The sequence below is a fragment of the Vanessa cardui genome, chromosome 9 (assembly GCF_905220365.1).
Source record: "Vanessa cardui chromosome 9, ilVanCard2.1, whole genome shotgun sequence".
NCBI classification, from domain to species: domain Eukaryota; kingdom Metazoa; phylum Arthropoda; class Insecta; order Lepidoptera; family Nymphalidae; genus Vanessa; species Vanessa cardui.
This window is the reverse complement of record NC_061131.1, coordinates 10,626,214-10,647,037: the sequence shown is the minus strand read 5'-3', so window position 1 is coordinate 10,647,037 and position 20,824 is coordinate 10,626,214. Positions and strand designations below refer to the sequence as shown.

The 20,824-nt window shown below is 32.5% G+C and overlaps 1 protein-coding gene across 1 annotated transcript in view; it reads left to right on the top strand.

Moving 5' to 3' along the window:
* LOC124532300 (A disintegrin and metalloproteinase with thrombospondin motifs 18-like) overlaps positions 1–13,169 on the top strand; it is a 65,934-nt gene extending 52,765 nt beyond the window's left edge. The window contains exons 14-17 of the mRNA XM_047107139.1: positions 1,790–1,912; positions 5,718–5,822; positions 11,412–11,544; positions 12,060–13,169. Of these exons, the coding sequence (XP_046963095.1) occupies positions 1,790–1,912; positions 5,718–5,822; positions 11,412–11,544; positions 12,060–12,335 (637 nt within the window). The 3' untranslated portion in view covers positions 12,336–13,169. The remainder of the gene's footprint in view (positions 1–1,789; positions 1,913–5,717; positions 5,823–11,411; positions 11,545–12,059) is intronic.
* The last annotated feature ends 7,655 nt before the right edge of the window (positions 13,170–20,824 follow it).

Below are 20,824 nucleotides of genomic sequence, written 5' to 3'. Positions count from 1 at the left end.
ATTTGTTAAAGTATTCTCGTATTGTTTTTTGATAGATATACTGTAGGGTTTTATTGGCTGACACCGACTCCAAATATAACAATAATTATAACTACATGATATAATCGTTAATCCACTTTTAAGTAGTCTAATATTTTTCATTTCATTTAACTTAGGAAGACTCTTAAAAAATATGTTGAATACGCAATTATTTTTATTAATTTTTCGTGCATATTCATTTGTTTTAATATAGTGTTTTGTTTGAAGTCGGTTTTTCATTTTGTTAAAATTTTATTTATTTTTTGATTTTAAGTGAAGCTGATGTTGACTAACTAATTTTTTTTAATATGGATAGATTAAACGTTCCGTTTATATGAGTCAGAAACTACTTCGACGACAATTTCAAAGGAAACTTGCGAATAAAGCAAAAATAGACTTTCGAAAATGCGGATTTAATACGTCACGCGCGGCGTAAACTACAAGGATCCCTCGAAAGAGCTGTAATCGAACTCAGCAAAAAAACTTTGAAAAAGACCAACTATATTTCGTAGATCATATGACATCACATCACATACACAAAATTTGATTAAAGATAGTAAGAAATTCTGCCCCATATCGCACCCTAACTGCGAGCCGTATAGGAGTTCCATCACTACATAGTATAAAACAAAGTCGCTTTCTCTGTCCCTATATCTTTAAATCTACGCAACGGATTTTGATGCGGTTTTTTTTAAAAGATAGTGTGATTCAAGGGGAATGTTTGTGTATATAAAACATGAACAATATAGTAAAAAAACACTGATAATTTTAGAAGTTTGCGATGTGATGTCGTATATAAACAAATTCTGTAGTATATTTAGTATCAGTATTGCACCCGTGCGAAGCCGGGGTGGGTAGCTAGTTGATTATAATATTCGACTATGATAATTACATAAACATAACCACATTACGGAAGGTGACTCAAATATCCAAATAACCTATAAATAAAAGATTCGACCGAGTATCGCTAACGTGCTCCTCAGAATTGTTCCGTTCCCTTCCGTTCCGTTACTTTGTCATGGATCCTGTGCTCAGAACCTCTCCAAACTTTCACCAAATTACCCTTGAAGTATATATTTTATAATAAAAAAGAATTATCAAAATTGGTTAACGTGATTTTCAGTTATTCACCTATTTGTCGCGCATATACATAATGCAAATTTAAGACTTATGTCGTTTTCACATGGATACCATCATCGGAAAAAAAAATAAAAAAAATGGGACCCCACGGGAAGCACTACCTTTCAAACAAAAAAAAATTATCAAAATCGGTCCACCCAGTGAAAAGTTATGAGGTAACAAACATAAAAAAAAAAAAAATACAGACGAATTGATAACCTCCTCCTTTTGGAAGTCGGTTGAAAATGACTAGTTAGACATACCTATGTATGTTTTTCATACCAATGTATAAATAGTACAAGACACTTTACTTTTTAATCACTCAATAGATTTTAAGACAGATTTTAAGACAGTTTTCACTTTTCAGTCATACAAAGGACGATAAACGGCGATTACGGATTTACTTGCCCGAACGACAATGGCTAAAAACAGTAATAAAAACCAAATGACTAATTTAAAATTATTACGTTACCTTATTTTCTGTTCGTTCAATTATTAATAATAATTAAAATTTCGGCTTTTAAAAATATTTAGTCATCTGAATAACGTAATCATAATATATACATATTGTAGAACAACCTGCTGGTTCATGCTGATCTTACAGATTCGTCACGTTATATGCATTTAATTAATATTTATTTCGTTTCTTCAGATGGTCGAGCGATCGCGGCCCGTGCTCGGTGTCGTGCGGCGGGGGCGTGCGCGCCGTGCGGCCGCGCTGCCCGCGCGACCAGCGCTGCGGCCCTACGCGCTACGAACGGTGCAATACACACAGGTACGATTGATTCTCAATTGATAATACTTATTTACAGCCAGTATTATATCTCAAAATCTCTGTATTTTTTCTTATGTGCAACCTTTTTCTGTTAATGCGATATAATCTTAATCGGTAAAACAAAGAATTAATCACTGTTTGAGAATAACAGAACAACACACTTCTTTTTAATTTAGGTCTTCGTTTACCGCGATGAAAAATACCTTCCTATGATAAGCCCTGACCTTTGCTCCAAAGCCAAAAACCAATAATTTGCATGGTATCACAGTGGCTCTTTTTAAAATGGTTTTAAAAAGAGGCACTGCGCTGTCGTTTGAAGTTTAAAGGATAAAAGCTTTTTCAATCATAATTGACTTACAATCAGCTGACTTTGCCCAATTTATAAAGTGTCTTCCCGTTAACCAGTCTATTTGTTGATGAAAACAGAATGAAAATTTAAGAGATGACACATTTTTATTAGCTGTTATTTCTAAGCCCTGGTGTAAAAAGGTTCAATATCAATAACCCGTACTCTTGGTAATCAGTATTGAAACAAATAACACATATTTGTCTTTTACATACCTTATGTCTAAAATATACATAGGATATCAATTGCTTATGCAACTATCGAACTAGATAGTCGATGTTGTTATTTTTACCGATCATGCTCTTGACAATAAGTAAAATTGAAAACCAACAATAATATTATTATAATATTTTATTCTTATAGCATTTGCTAAATGAAGACAAGAACATCTTGGAAACTTTCCTTAAAATTCTCTTTTTATCGAAAGCGAACTTTATTTAAATAAAAGAATAAAATATGTCAGCCGTCAGTCAGCGAGATAAAGCCAAGACTGTAGTCTTCTTAATGACGAAATAAAAGGCGGAAAACCAGAAATACCAATTAACTAGTTTAGGATAGCGTGCCTCGCGAACAATAGCTACGAGTAAGTTCGGAGAGTTAAGCGCGCCAGTCATTACCGATACGCTTTCAACCGTATTCAAGCGATTATCCAGTGCGCCTGTAATTACTCTGGCTCACTCATACTTCAAACCGCAACACTGTAGTATAAAGTATTAGTGTATAGTTGTAGAAGAAACTATAGTTGGGTAGTCTTAGCCAGACGGGCTTTTAGGAAGACATACAATTATCTTGTAAATTGCTTTATAATTGTAACAATAGGTGCATCTGATATCGTTTCGTTTCATTTTTAGGGTTTAGTAGCTCTAAAGGAAAATCCGTCTGTCCATCAAGACCTTTTTTCTCGAACGCGTTGAGATATAGAGTTATTATACCTCTACGCGTATATGTATTAATACCAAATGAGGAATTAAGATTTGCGATCCCTTGGACATGTGAAATAATGTAGCTTCCTCCTAAGTCCACGCAATGTAAAGATTTGCCGGTCATTTAAGTTGTATTTCCGATACATGCACAAAGGGAACCCAAACTACATACCATAAGTAGTTACACTTCCCGTTGAACTAGAATCATTAAATTTAACAAGAAGCAATATCTTGTACGATATGAAGCACAAGTATGAGAAAACATCCGAAAACCGATAAATCTGTCAGTATTGTTTCGTGGTAGCCTCAGTAGGTGAGCCTCTGACTCGCACTTACCCAGTCTTTTAGGTAGTTTTTGTTTCAAACATCCAGTGTGAAGTGGCTTAATAAAAATTTACTATCTATATAAAATATAAACCGCGATTCAATTAACTTTAAATTTGTTTAGAGTTTAGCACTGCGTAGGATATAGGTATATGGATTCTCATTGAATAGAATTTCAGATATTTTGAGCATCTTGACATAGTTCAAGAAGACATTGTATGCACAGCAAAATCAGGAGCCCTTTAATATAACTTTTAATAAGCAATTTTAGTTTTGCAAGCAACGTCTCTTTTTATTCTGTTTTGAAGTTTCGTAAATTGCCTTGCATTGATTCTATGCAATATGGCCGATAAGTTTCAATTCAAGTAAATTTGAATTAAAGTTTAGTGAGAATTAAGGTATAATATTATACCAATATCCACACGTACTTATTATATACTATTAAGTCTCAAAGAATATATGATCAGAAAGGTGAATTGGCCATCTAGATGTGATGCTGTGATATAAAACCTCTTTTTCACGACATTTTCCGACACTGAATGCCATTCAAACGTAAATCGTCATCGAATAATCTTCAGATTGGGCCAACTCAGTCGTGTTTGTGGCCAACATTTGAAACTAAACTTAAAAAAAAAATAATGTAAAAAATACTGCAGCTATTCGTAAACACAAGTATCTATTTTTATAAATACACGCGTGCCTCACAATAAACCTTAAACCTTTTATGTGCCTTCATTAGCAAGTTCGTTTATTATTATAAATTGCGATCAGCTTACCAACTTATGTTCATTCGATAGTATTGATTATTTTGATAGGAATAATGAAAGTCATTGTATAAACACGAGAAGTGAAGATAAACTTATAAGACCAAGTTTCCGACTTCGCAAAGTCAATATCTTGCGGGTAGTCGGTTCTATAATAAAATCCTGCAGGCGCTTTATGTGATCATTTCAAAAGTAAAATCTTCAAAACTTATATTAAAGGATAAACATATTAAAGAATAAAATATGAAGTTTGTTTTTTCGTACATGATTATAAAGCGAAATTAATCGTTATACAGGAAATGTAAATTTAATTGTATACGACTGAAATATATTATTTTTGGTAAAAACGAGTTTTTACTAGCTACTCAGTATCTGTATATTTCGGTCTTATTCTTTAATTTACATTCTAAACTAGTTATGTGGGATTTGTAGCATGAAACAAATCATCTTAACCGATGATTGCGGGTTCAAACCCAGGCAAGCACTGAATATAAATGTGCTTAATTTAAGTTATAATTCATCTCGTGCACAGCGGTAAAGGAAAACATCGTGAGGAAACCTATGTGTCTAATTTCATTGAAATTTTGTCACATGTGTATTCTACCAACCCGCATTGGAATAGCATGGTGGTATATTTTCCAAACCTTCTCCTCAAAGGGAGAGGAGGTCTTAGCCCAGCAGTGAGAAATTTACAGGCTATTGTCGTTGTCGTTGGCTATTGTCGTTGTTGTTGTTGTTGTTGTTACTCGCATATAATATAATAAAAAAAAATGATACCAAAATAAGTCTCACATAAGCGAATGGAGTTAACCTAATAAGCACAAAAAATTAACTTTGGTTATAAATTAAAGTTTATAAAATAAGATTTGTTAAATTACAAAAAGTAATTTAACGTAAAACAATACAAAAATTAAACAAAAACAACATGAATATTAATGACAAAATGTAAACATGAATATTAATGACAATATATACACCCATAGTCTATTCCAATCATAAAAGGACAAAAGCCAAATAAACATCATTCGACATCGTGGTGACGTGCCGGTTTATCAGCATCAGCGAGAGATTGAATAATCTAAGGTATTAATTTTGAATGAACCTAAAGTCCCCGTTTTAAAACCGTTTTAAACGTCAGTTAACAGATCTGAATGAATTAGCGCAGTTTTAGAAGGAAAACTATATCAGATATAAATAATTTAGTGAAATAGTGTTGCATTATAAATAAAAAAATGTTATATTGGAACAGAAGATAGTGCACAATATAGGATATATATATATATATAATATTAGAAAATCGCGTGGCATACGTAAATCTAAAATATAATCTGTCATTGCTTTTATTCCTATATTGAGTATGTACATACGCGATTTCGTCAATAAAACCAGTCAAAGGATCTAGTATTCTATTTTCAAACTATAAATGTCAAGATATCACTTTTGTGCAGTTGCGAGTTCTCGTGGGCGGAGGGCGAATGGGAGGAGTGCAGCGCCACGTGCGGCTCTGCGGGCGTTCGCGAGCGACAGCTGTTCTGCGTGCCCGGGAACATGAGGTACGTGCTCTGACTTACTCACTGCATATAATTGCAGGTGCACAAAACTATAATAGATTTTATCACATTTTATCTCGCCTTTCTCTGTGGAGCTGGAATTTTCTTATTGATTTTTAAATACTTCGTGATGAGTTGGATGCTTAAAAACTAGATATCAAAAGGATGAATGTACCTCTTCAAACATTCATTTCAATTAGCTTTTAAGGTTGTTTTATATAATGAGTAAGTATTTCATTATAATTTTTATATTTCACACATTGAAGAGTACCTATTTTATTTATATTGATTGAGCAATTATCATGCCAAGTACTAAGAAAATACGATCAATGATATTGTTACAGCAGTTGTTGTTTTGTACAAGAAACGATTTTAGGAAATTGCAATTTATTTCAAATGGGAGGGAGAAAATAACCTTCCATATTCCCCACTTACAAAATCGGGACAGACTAGTACGTACGAAGAGTAACTGGCGTTTTCCACATTTCATTAATTCCAACGCAAATGTTAATTAACGAATCCAACATTTAAAGTGGATTAATTCAAAATTATACTTGACACGGGATTAATTTAATATTAAATTAATGTTTTAAATTAATTCATTCATTTTACATCAAACGTACATTCACACTTATTTAATCTAATTCCAATTTAAAATGGATGATAAACGTTTGTCTGTCAGTCCTATATTACTTTCCTCACTTAAATTTTCTGGTTAAAATTAAACATTGATTTGTTTTAATTATTTCGGTATTTGAAAGGACTTCAAAAAACAGCAATCATTATCATTACATAGTATAAAACAAAGTCGCTTATCGCTGTCTATCCCATAAAATTACGCAACGGATTTTGATGCAGTTTTTTTTTAATATATAAAGATTCGAGAAGAAGGTTTTATATATAAAACTACTAATTTTAGAAGGTTCTACTGTAATGTCATATTATTGCATTCGTGCGAAGGCGGAGCGGGGCGGGTTGAGTAATAAATTAATTATAGGACTAACATTACATTCTGTTACAAAAAAATCGATTCAATAACTTAATAAGAAAAGATAAAAGAATTAGCTTAGATTAAATATTATTTTAAATTTAAATCTATAGAATAATGTGATCGATAGGTAAATTCACATACATTACACAGCTTTTAGTTCGGTTGGTATTCGAAATTCACCGCTCGCCCTACATTCATGTGAACGCGAAACGTGCACGACGACTTTTGAATCTACATAAACGAATTTAAACAAAACCATTCGTTCTTTCGTTTCACTCTTAGGCTGCGGCCAGACAAATCAATACACACGTTAAACTAATAAATAAAATTTTAACAAAAAGAAAAACCGACTCCAAATATAACAATAATTATAACTACATGATATAATCGTTAATCGACTTTTAAGTAGTCTAATATTTTTCATTTCATTTAACTTAGGAAGACTCTAAAAAATATGTTGAATACGCAATTATTTTTATTACTTTTTCGTGATATTCATTTGTTTTAAAATAGTGTTTTGTTTGAAGTCGGTTTTTCTTTTTGTTAAAATTTTATTTATTTTTTGATTTTAAGTGAAGCTGATGTTGACTAACTATTTTTTTTTAATATGGATAGATTAAACGTTCCGTTTATATGAGTCAGAAACTACTTCGAGGACAATTTCAAAGGAAACTTGCGAATAAAGCAAAAATAGACTTTCGAAAATGCGGATTTAATACGTCACGCGGCGTAAACTACAAGGATCCCTCGAAAGAGCTGTAATCGAACTCAGCAAAAAAACTTTGAAAAAGACCAACTATATTTCGTACATCATATGACATCACATCACATACACAAAATTTGATTAAAGATAGTAAGAAATTCTGCCCCATATCGCACCCTAACTGCGAGCCGTATAGGAGTTCCATCACTACATAGTATAAAACAAAGTCGCTTTCTCTGTCCCTATATCTTTAAATCTACGCAACGGATTTTGATGCGGTTTTTTTTAAAAGATAGTGTGATTTAAGAGGAAGGTTTGTGTATATAAAACATGAACAATATAGTAAAGAAACACTGATAATTTTAGAAGTTTGCGATGTGATGTTGTATATAAACAAATTCTGTAGTATATTTAGTATCAGTATTGCACCCGTGCGAAGCCGGGGTGGGTAGCTAGTTGATTATAATATTCGACTATGATAATTACATAAACATAACCACATTACGGAAGGTGACTCAAATATCCAAATAACCTATAAATAAAAGATTCGACCGAGTATCGCTAACGTGCTCCTCAGAATTGTTCCGTTCCCTTCCGTTCCGTTACTTTGTCATGGATCCTGTGCTCAGAACCTTACCAAGCTTTCACCAAATTACCCTTGAAGTATATATTTTATAATAAAAAAAGAATTATCAAAATTGGTTAACGTGATTTTCAGTTATTCACCTATTTGTCGCGCATATACGTAATGCAAATTTAAGACTTATGTCGTTTTCACATGGATACCATCATCGGAAAAAAAAAATAAAAAAAATGGGACCCCACGGGAAGCACTACCTTTCAAACAAAAAAAAAATTATCAAAATCGGTCCACCCAGTGAAAAGTTATGAGGTAACAAACATAAAAAAAAAAAAAAAAAAAAAAATACAGACGAATTGATAACCTCCTCCTTTTGGAAGTCGGTTGAAAACAAGTTTATTTAAAAACGTAAGCATTATTTATAAATATGTACAAAAATATAAAGTGAAATAATCTATATAATCTGAAAAAAATGTTTAGACATGGAACATAAAATACTTGGACGGATGGATTTTTAGTTTTAGTTAAAGTTATTTTTTGAGAGCCAATTTAACTCAAGTATTTAAACTCCATCTGTAATATTTGTAACTAGTGTAGATTACAGGTTAATTCGTTTAAAACATTTACACGGGAAATCTGTGTAATAGTTTTTCTCACGAAGCAGTTGTAAATATATACAATACCAAATTTTGTTTCATGTAAGTTTACTAAGATGTCGGTGTATTTTATTGATATTTAAATAGTAAGAACACAAGAAACAGTGTATATTTAGGCCACAAAAACTGCCATAATATATAATTGTTCATATGTGATTTTTGATACAACAATAGAAACAAAAAAATATTATTCATGATCATATATATAATATATGATTTTTAAGACGCAAAAGTATTAATTTTTCTTTGTTTCTTTTTACTACTTTTTTTTAAATCAAAATGTCCTCTTGTACATTCGCCTTTATACCTTAGACGTATCCACTTTACGGAGAGACAAAACACGGCTTCCAATATCAAGCAACGGATCCCTCGAGCTTTACCGAGTTTCATTCTAGCCTTCGTGTACTCGTAAAATGTATGAATATTGCTCTTTTATGACATTTATTAAGGTTAAATAACAATCATTTCTATACAATATTGATTCCTTACAAAAGAAACAAGGAAAATAATCTAAATGCCACGGTATGTTATTAACCAGCAACTTCAATGGCGGACCTCTAGTGACTTGAGAGGCTGCAAATTCTAATTTAACAGCAGTTTGGTATTTAGAGTATACATAGCAGGAGTGTTTATACGTTCTTCCAAGAATACATTATAGGAGTAGTCCAGTACCTCGAAAAACATATAAGGCTAAGTCGTTCCAGATTTATAGTATTGTACAGTGAGAGTGCACTTATATTTAATTATATTATACTAGCGACCCAATCCGTCTTCGCACGGGTACATTGCTGATACTAAATATACTACAGAATTTATTTATTTACGACGTCACATTAGAGACTTCTAAAATTATCTGTGTTTCTATGTATTACATGCATACACACATTATATACAAAAACTTTCCTCTCAAATCGCTCTATATATTAAAAAAAATAAAGATCTAAGCATACATGGGGGCAGAGAGCGAAAAGCGACTTGGTTTTATACTATGTAAGGATTACGCACACTTTACACATATATGTTTTTATTAAACAATGTGATTCTTTTAATAAATAAAAAAAAATAATAATGATATTGGTTTGGGTTTGGTTTGGGTTTAAGTTGTGTTATTTAAAGACAGTCGTGAGGCAAATCTGTCTAAAATTGAATGCAAATTTATAGTTTCGAGCGACTAATTAGTGTTTGCGAAGTGACCAGCGCGTCTTCGCTTTTAATTGAATCCAATATTGGTTTCTGTAGTAAATTTATAAAATTAAAACAAACTTACAATCTTCATATTTCAATTTATAACTTCTGACTCTATATATATTTGGAATCCTTCAATAAATACTATTGGCTTAATACTTCTTTTAAAATTATTAAAATAAAGTAAGTTAAGTCATTTTTGTCGCAATCTAGGTATACCGTCGTATATAACTGGTGACAGGAGGGCTGGTTGTTTTTTTGTCAAAAGGACCGGAATTGCGATTCAACGGGGAAATGCTGCTAGCATACTTACCACCATTCTTCTTGTCAACATTTATGTATATAGTAACTATGTTTTAATTCATATTTGTATATATTTAGTTATATTTAGTTAGCGTTTAGTGTTATTAATTCTTATGTTAATAAAGAATTCGGTAATACGTATAAGGATATGATATATCTATACAGGTTTAATTAATTAATTAATCCTGTAATTATAACTCTTTAACTTTAAAAAAAAGTTTGCTTTAGCGCAAAGCAATAAAAATAACTTAACTTTCTTTCTTTGCATTATAAAACTTATTTTATTAATAGCAATATTATTCGATTTAGTTTCAATTTATTTGCGTTAGTTAATATTTACCTAAATACGCAATTTTATGAAAAAATGAAGTAATTGATATCAAACGCCTCGTAATTTTTGCATAAGTGGAAGTTATAAGCGAAAAAAAATCAAAGACAGAAAGAAAATCAAAGAAATATGTACAAATGAAAAAATAAATATGTAGTCTGAGTCTGAGTGGTTATTTATGTCTTTGAAAGTGACATTTATTATGTTACATATGTTGTACCACTACCGTCTATTCCCGAAGATCCAACAATTCGTTTCACACATCTGTGCTCAAGTTGCTGCCATGTTGATTGCCATATTTCTGTAAATACCAAATTTGTAAGAAATAACTAAAATATTTATCAAAAAGCTAGTGATGATAGTCGATATTAAAAGTAGAAAGCTTTAGATCTGCTCCTCATGATATAAATATATATACTATAACTATAAGATTGTACAGTCGGTGTAAGAAGAGGTTCGTCACCTTAAGATCTATTTTCGTGTGCTCGGTATGAGCGATAATCTGATTTGCCGGTCGAGAATGACATATTGCGTCGCAATGATTTGATGTTTAGATTCAAAAGGTACTAATAGTTTAAGAATTGATAAAGGAATTAATTTGAAAACTGACGAAAGTTTTCTTACTCTGACTGTACAACCAATTACAACCAATGAGATGCCTACCGATTTATGAAAGGTACTGCACCGTTTATCTGAAAATATACTTAAGGCCTGGCTATTAAATTATTTGTACATGGTGGTAAATATTTCCTACTCAAAAGGTACCCAAATTAATGGATGTCCAGTGTCCCCAACATAGCTTGAGATGGCTCTGAATTGAACCTGAAAGGTTTTCGTTCGTTACAGCATAACAACAAGGAGAGAATTAATACGACGAAGCGTATCACCAGCACTCTGTCCCCCCACCAAACCAGATAAAATGGAGCCCTGCAATAGAATACCTTGCCCCGTTTACTGGCAAGAGATGCCCTGGACTCAGGTGAGTTGTCGTTTTATCTCTACTCTAGTTTAACACACAGTTGACATAGTGTTCGGAAAAAAATTGTTAAAATTTATTTACTGCAAAAATATGGGTTTACTTAATCATAATGACATTGGATATACTCGTGGTAATGTTTCTGTGACGATTTGTATGTGTGTAATAATCCAAAATCACAATATAACAGATACATATCTACCAATTCATTTTTTTGTTCAATACTATATTGACTTTGGTCGTTATTTTAAGGAAGCAGATACTCCCTTGCCTATTTTATTTATAAAAATTCACAAACGGCAGCACTCGTGGGCTCTTGTAAGGCCTCTCACTCCTACCCCGTTTATATTTAAGAATTTATAGTACAACGTAATTACAAAGTTCATAATTATATAATAATATTAAATTGCGCTATTACTTCTGCACTCTACAATCAAAAGACTTTTATTTAATTTATTTTTTAATTTGTAACAAATCATTGTTACAAATTAAAAAATAAATTTCGTTCGTTCGTTCAGTGTTCAACAACATGCGGGCGCGGCGTGTCGCACCGGCCGCTCGTGTGCCCGGCGGCCGACGCGGCGCTGTGCGGGCCGCGGCCGCGCGAGCGGCGCCGGCGCTGCCGCGTGCGGCGCTGCCCCGCCAAGCCGCCCGAGTGCGCCGCCACCGACGCCACGCAGTACTGCGAACTATTCACCAAAGACCAGCTCGAGAGGAACTGCGTCGTTCCACCATTTAGGAAATATTGTTGCAACGCCTGTCTCTCCGTTGGAAAGATTGACGGAGTATCTTAAGAAAATAGATTGCCGCGTACTTAATCATTACAAATCACTTGACACTCCAGTCGCGATTATAACCTCAGTGTTGTAGAGATTGATGTCGTAAATTAACTTGTAATTTATGGTCCGGAATTAATCCTAACTTAAGAGAAATCGCTTAGGAAGAAGAGAATTATATTCTTGAACAAAAACTTTTAAAGAAATATTTTTTACCCGTGGAAAACAAGATTTCATATTGGAATATGAAACATAAAAGCTAAGTTATTGTGAGAAAGCTCTATTTGTACTCAAAGATGATCAATTTGCAAAAATAAGACATAAAAACTCATTCATTATTGCATTAAGCACACGTACAAATACGATACAAAATGTAGTTTTTTTATTTGAATTGCTTATTTTTAAACGAATCAACGCGTATACGTATTAATATTCAAGCATTTAATTCAACGAACACTTAATTCCACTTTTATCGCTAATTAATTTCAAAATATAAATAAACCAATATTCAAATAGGAAATAATATTTACTAAAGTTAACACATTTATACGAGTGAATTCAATATTTCATATTCCAATGTCGTTACCGCAAAAGTCGAACGTAAGGTTTACCAATGATTCCGTTTTTAAAAAAGGAATTTATTTTTTAATTTATAGTAACAAATCAACGATCTATCGAACAATTTTACGTTTTTATGTATTTTTGTACTCGATATTTCATTTATGTTGTCTAGTATCAATATTAATGTAAGTAGAATAAGATTTAAGGTATATTTACGTAATAGGAAAGAAGTGCCATAATGTATACTACACACTTCACCGTATTAAATAAAATAAATCCATAAAACATTAAGTTTTTTATTTTTTTGATTCGAAACATATACCTTAGCCTGTTTTTGCAAGAAATATACCTATAATATATAAATGGCCTACGGTTCTTTTCAATAAACAATCTTAGAACGGATAAATCGTTATCTCCGATTATCAGCACCTAGTTTTCTATCTTTAACCAATAAACCAAAAAAAGATAAATATTATCTATATTTAACTAATGACAGATAATTTTTTCCATCTCGCCTATCTAAACTTCTTCGAACGTTTTGTTTTATTTTAACTTTTCTTTTATAGTTTTTAATTAGCTTATTTTATATACTACAGAAATAAATTATTTTAAATACAAATGAAGTACCATTACATAAATATATTTCTTTCACTTGATTTATTTTGCTTTTCAAGAAAGTCAATGAGGAAAGAAGACGTTTTGACAGTTTGAACTTTGCTTTTCGGCAGTTTCAGGAAAGACCCGAAATTAGTTTGACGAAACTTTTTAATTTGTTACCCTCAAATAAGGTTTTATTAAATTTTTAAATTCATTTTGCACTTTCGTTCAGTCTAGATCGATATGCAATTGATTCTTTTCGGATTGATTTACGGCCGTTTACTTATTTGTAATCTTATATAAACTTATATATTCTTATCTCAGTAACTAAAGATAGCCAATCTGAACTTTTGCTCGTACTTTCTTTTCAATGATCTATCGACGGTTAGCATTTCCTATCGATACTAGCTATCTTTCAACGGGAGGACTGTTATCTTACTGGACATAGGAACGCTCATACAAATGAAGAGGGTCATATGGGACTCTGGATTACCAACTAAAAAATCAGCGATACCCTCTCCGTCTTTCGCATGATACCGTGACAAATGACGGTCAGCCCGTCTATGCGAGGCTCCAAATCATAATCGTTTAATATATCTTTATTTATAACGCTACACTATTCCACTTGGATACTTTTATCCAATATAAATTTATTTACCTTCAAATTTCCGATTACAGCTTGTGTTTGTTTTTTTCGCAAATCCATAGTAAATTGGAGATTATTCAACCACTCGTCCAATGATATCGCGTCAATTCAACGTTACTTTGCTTATTCGACTTATTTCCTCTTTTGGTTGAAATATACTATAGATGTGAGGTAATATCGGAATATTTAGGGTATACAAGAACTTGCGTCTGCCATATCAGTTAAAATAAGGCGTAATGCTAGACTCCTGAATGCATGTGTATCAATGGAATATTATTCGCATACCTAATTGACACATCAAATTTAGCCAAAATCCAACATACAATAATTCGTATTTCATTATAAAAATACAAAAAAAACTAGAGCCAGCATCAAATTGTGTTCTAATATTCATCTCGCGTTCGGCGGTGAAGGAAAACACGGTTAGGTTAGCTGCAAACATCGAATAAACGTCTGGAACATATGTATCCACAATCCCACATCCGAGCGTGGTGGAAATTTAAACCTCGTCTAGAGGAAAGGAGGGATTTGGACTCCCGTGAGACATTTAAAGGACATTAACATTACATTATGATTATAATTCTAAAACAAAATGGCACATTGAAATAAGTTCATTTTCGATAAAAATATACCCATGATTTTCAAAAATTTCTTTATTAATTATGATACAAAAAATATAAATTCTAATAACAATAAAAGTTTTATTTTATTCAATGAACTGGAAATTTATCTTTTTGAATTTTTGCTGCTCCTAAAATTGTCTAGCAGCAAAAAGACCTGATTGCGAATCTGCTCCGTTAATAATATTAGGATATCGAAACAAGGGTCTGTTTGAATTGCAACAGTAGAGTACAAAACATATAATGCTAGTTGTCGCCTACGGCTTCACTCGCGCTTCTGAGGTTGTTCATCAAGTTGTTTACCTAAATTAAAGAACCCTATGTCCTGGAGGTTCAAGGAGGGAATTCATCATTCGATCCACTGATTCTGTTATGAAAATGTAACAAACAGATAGACAGTTACTTTCGCATTTAAAATATTAGTATTGATATTAAAGTAAGACCTACGAAACAGAGTAACGATCCGGCTACGAGTCATAAAACGAACTTTACGTACGTTTGACTTACAACACGTGTAAATTAAATTTAGTGCGAATAATAAACTTAGCGAGCGGCTTTTATCGTTAACACACCGTTTCGATGTATTTTTTTCTTTTAATATTCAAGATTGTACATATATATAATATAAAATGTTTATATTATATATATGTACAATCATGAATATTAAAATATAATGTCTTTGGCATTTTCAAATAAATTGTAATGATCATATATTGGACAACATCACATACATTACTCTGATCCCAATGTAAGTAGCTGAAGCACTTCTGTTATGGAAGATCAGAAGTAACGAAGTTACCACAAACACCCAGACCCAAGACGACATAGATTAGTTAATACGTTACATTAGTTAATAAACCTTCTTTATGATGTATAAAGAAGGTTAATAATAAAGAAGGACTCGGCCGGGAATCGAACCCGTGACCTCAGAGTGACCCATGAAAACCGGTGTACACAACACTCGACCACGGAGGTCGTCAGATCATATCCTAGAGTAAGCAGATAAGGCGCTATAAGTGGAGTGCAGTTTTGCAATAAGCAGAGAAGAGAGGAGAGATCTTGCATTCCTGCTTAATAGATGAGTAGAAAAGAAACATACCAACAATAAAACTATATAGTTAGAGATAATGTTTTATGTACTTTTAAAATAAATATATATTTTGAGCTCGTCTTACTTGAACTGACAATGCATTCTATAGCAGGATAGCTTGCTCCGCAGAATAATACAAAAGCGTTATATACAAAATTGTATTCTGAATAGGCACTCGTAATGTAAGATTTTCAGAAAATCTTAGTCTTTTACTGCAAGTACAAAGAAATTCAATTCTCTTTAAGATATATAGGCGCCGGTGACGGAAATAAAACCAGTGTTAGCGAGTAATCCTAGCCTCCGATACGGTACTATGTCATTTTATTCTATATCATTAATAATATCACATTATTATTACATATTATTAATATAACAGAAACTGTTACATTTACTATATTATGTATACCAATATTATTGTAATTAATCGATCAATAATTAATATTATTTTATATGGCATAACATTTAATACTGGCATATAACACTATTTCTTATTTTAAAAAACTATGAGCTGTCAGTAAAAAACAAATGATTGTGGGGCATTGTAACAAAAACATATAGAGAAATTGGAGCATTATTGTAAAACGTTATTTTTAGTTTGTCATCCCGAACTAATTATTACTATTCTATTATTAGATAAATTACACCAATTTATCTTTTTTAAAGGAAATTCGTAATCCTAACTAATATTGGACTTTTAAAAGTAACAAAAAGATTCTTAGTGAATGGTGCTCTGTCCGGTGTACAGAAAGGGACAGAGGGTACTTAACATTCTGCCCTCACACGAGGGCGAGATCCGGGACGAAGATATTGGGTCAAAATGAATTCCAGGATTATGTTATCCATATGTAGGGTAACTTATAACAAATGGTTTTTCCTAATTAATGTTTGACATAAATTTATGACTTTCATTGAATTAAATAATGTCATGATTATTATCTATACATATAATAAAATTGGAGTATCTATTTGTAACATTAGAAAAGCCCTTTTTTACTCAATGCATATGTACACGGTACATATACCAAAATAACATTTTTTACAATTTTTGTCGGTCGGTCTGTCTATCTATTTGTTCCGGCTAATCTGTGGAACGGCTGGACCGATTTTGACATTACTTTCACTGGCAGATAACTGATATAACAGGAAGTAACTTAGGCAACAACAACAATAATATTTATTTATTTTTGTTATATTCAAAGGCGTACAAGGTCGCAGGTATAGCTAGTACATTATATATGTAGTTATAGTGAGTCAGTGATGTTCACACCATTCATGAATGCCAGCTGGATTTGAATTAATTCACGTAATAGGATTTGGAAGACGATGAGCAAACTTAGAGATCATCTGCATATGTGAGTGTTGGAAAGGACTTAAAATAAATCATGCAGATTAAATAAGGGAGGGAGAAAAGTAAGCCACCTTAAGTGACACTGGCATAGACTTTACAACAATCGGATAGACTGGCATCTTTCTAAATACTCTATCAACATCCCAGTTGACCAAAATATAGCCGCTACAAATGAACGAAAATAAAATATATAAAAGCAATATCAAAATAAAAAAGTTATTAAATTCAAGTACCTAAAATCTTTCGGCTCCATTAATCTTCTGAAGGCTTAGTCGTTTCTGTAATATAATTGTTTTACGTGATTTATTTTAAAAGACTATTTCGTTTCGGGTTTATCTATCCTAACATTATAAATGCCAAAATAGCTGTTTGTCAGCCGGTCTCTTCCTTTGTCACGGCCTGAACCAAATTTGATTAAATTTCCTACGAAGTAAGCTGGAGCTCTGAGGAGTACTTTCTTGGATTTAGGCTTTATTTATATGACTAATACCTAACAACCAGTTATCCAGAAATACACAAATGTCATTAGTTTTCATAATTGCATTTTGATGCGGGTCGGATATGATATGACATTTACCACAATTCATAGATTGCGTCTTTTTCGATGAATAAAGTTTCCTAGTACCTTAGAAGAGAGGTAATATTGTGTATTTTATAAGGTAAGTAAGTAAATAAGCATAGAAATACAAGAATGTTGTAACCCGAAGCTAACCTAATAAATAGGTTTTATATTTCCAGAAAAATATTTTCATTTCAAATCCCGAAGCGCAAAATAATAAATATTGATATCAAATTTTCAAACCTAATATCAGTGTGGCATTAAAATTCAAATTGATTCATATATTAAACCTATTTTGAGATACTATCAGCAAAAACTGATGCCGTCCTGATTGATTTCAATCATGGCGGAGCGTCTCAAGGCAGACTAACTTACTACACAGAATATATATATTCCCAAGTCTGTGCGCAAAATGAGGGAAAATCTCATAATTCGATAGAATGGCAAATCAAAAACGACCACAAAGAGTCTAGTCGAAAGACAAACAGTTTATGTGGTATCCGAGGCACATAATTACTTGATAAGATTCAAATAACTTTCTTTCGGGACGACCTGGGGATTGAACCTAGGACCAGGATGTACTTCTAGCCATACTTATGAAGACGAATACGTACATAACTCAAAACTCAACGTCTTTCTTTGCGCTCTTGCTGAATCGTATAAGTTCCGAGATTTTGACGCAGAGTTATATAATTTTGTGTGCCCGTTCTCAAAATTATTAAAGTCAAATTAAAATTGATTGAACTGAGCTGAGATGGCCCAGTGGTTAGAAACGCGTGCATCTTAACCGATGATTGCGAGTTCAAACCCAGGCAAGCACCACTATATATATGTGCTTAATTTGTGTTTATAATTCATCTCGTGATCGGCGGTGATGGAAACCATTATGAGGTAACCTGCATGTGTCTAATTTCATCGAAATTCTGCCACATGTGCATTCCACCAACCCGCATTGGAACAGCGTAGTGGAACATGTTCCAAACCCTCTCCTTAATGGAAGAGGAGGCCTTATCTCAGCAGTACGAAATGTACAGGCTGTTACTTTACTTTACTGTACTTTAATTAAAATTTAACTAATTCGGTTAGCAGATCATTAATAAAGGCAGTTAGGGATCTGCATACAGACTGAATTACTTATAGCTTAGAGTCTAACTTAGGGTCCTTTTTTGAAATCTACTTCTTTAGCAGCTTTATAAAGAAATGTGAGCTTTTGAATCCGCACGATGATGTTGCTCGTTAAATCGTGTTCAATATTACTCGAAATAGACAACTTCTCACCTTATACTGCAATCTCACTTAGTCTCACTCTAATCCCTTTTTTATTGTAATTAAATATTTTTCAAGGTATCAAAAACTATTTTTAAAACTCTCAAATAAATATAACTCACGAGCATACACGCCTTTTTTTAATTACTTTTGTAAAAGCTGAGGCAGCGTGCATAACATAACTGTAAAACAGATTTCTAATATGCTAACAAGACATTTTATCAATGTTTTTTCATCCTTGACATTTAAACTGATATTTAACAATTTCATTATACAACGTTTTTAAATTACATAAAGGAAAAAAGGCGAGTGATTCTTTTTACTGGTTACTCAAAGCCAACAGAAATTCAATCATAATAATTTTGACAATGCCTAAATTCACCTAAAATCCACCATTGATTAAAGTTATTTCATACCGTATAAAATTACAATTGAAAGTTACAACAATTACTTCAAAAATTCATACACTTAAAACTTGTTTGTATTATTGTCTGATTATAACTATGTTCATAAAAAAAAACCAAAGTTATTGAGATTAAAAATATATCAAAAAGTAGGTAAACGATATATCACTTGAGCAAGCTGCTACTCACTTATAATCAATCACGATAAGATTACCAACTTGTGTGGATTCTCTTTATAAAGATATAAAAGTAAAGACACGTGTAATATGTCCTTCGATAACAATCCACATATAATTTCATATACCTTAATAAGAGACTAAAGACATCGTTCTTATAATTATGTAATAGACTAGCCACTTACCATGAATTCGTTAGGGGAAAACATTTTTTTTTGTTACGGTATAGGTTGGTGGATGAGCATATAGGCCACCTGATGGTAAGTTGTCACCATCACCCATAGACAATGAAGCTGTAAAAATATTAACTATTCCTTTCATTTTCAATGTGCCACCAACCTTGGGAACTAAGATATTATGTCCCTTGTGCCTGTAGTTACACAGGCTCATTCATCCTTCAAACCGGTACACAACAATACTGAGTACTGTTATTTGGCGGTAGAATAACTGATGAGTGGGAGGTTCTCACAAAGTCCACGGGTTTGCACAAAGCTCGTCCGCTTACCAACTATGGTAAGCGGACGAGCGGACCATCTAAAATAATAATTTGGTCATTACCACTTATATATATTTTCGCTGTATACAATTTTCCAAGGTTGGAAGTCTGTTCCACCTCTCTGTTCCAAGTCGCGTTGATAGATACACATTTATTCGAGAACGAGATGAATTATTAGCACAAATTAAGCACATAAAAATTCAGCGGTGCTTGCCTGGCTTTTAACCATGGGTTAATATTTACACGTTCAAACCATTAGGTCATGGCGGCTCATCACATCAAGTCTGACATGTTTCTATATGGAACAGTAATTTATTGGTCAGTTTTGAATTTTGTTTATAAGACCAATTCTAAGCTAGGTAAAATAATCTTAAACTAATCCAAAAAGTAAGAATATATTCTATTATCATTATCATAGCGTACTCAATGGAGGCTGAGAAAAGAAAACACGCAACCAGATAAAGGTACTAAAACGGTATTTTCTTTATATAAGGCAGATATGTGTATTTTGCGTCGGCTGAATGTTAATAACAGGGCATCCAAAGCGCGCGTGATCAAAATACAATAACCCCGGAGCTATTGAAAAAATCTTCTCTGTGAGCAATTTCGTGACATAATTCTATTGAAATAAATAAAAATACAAATCCTAATACTTTACACAGATTGCTGCCGCTAAGTGATCGCAATTTACGTTATTGCTAAAGGATATGGTTTAATTATATGCTCAATGACTCGAGATGATCC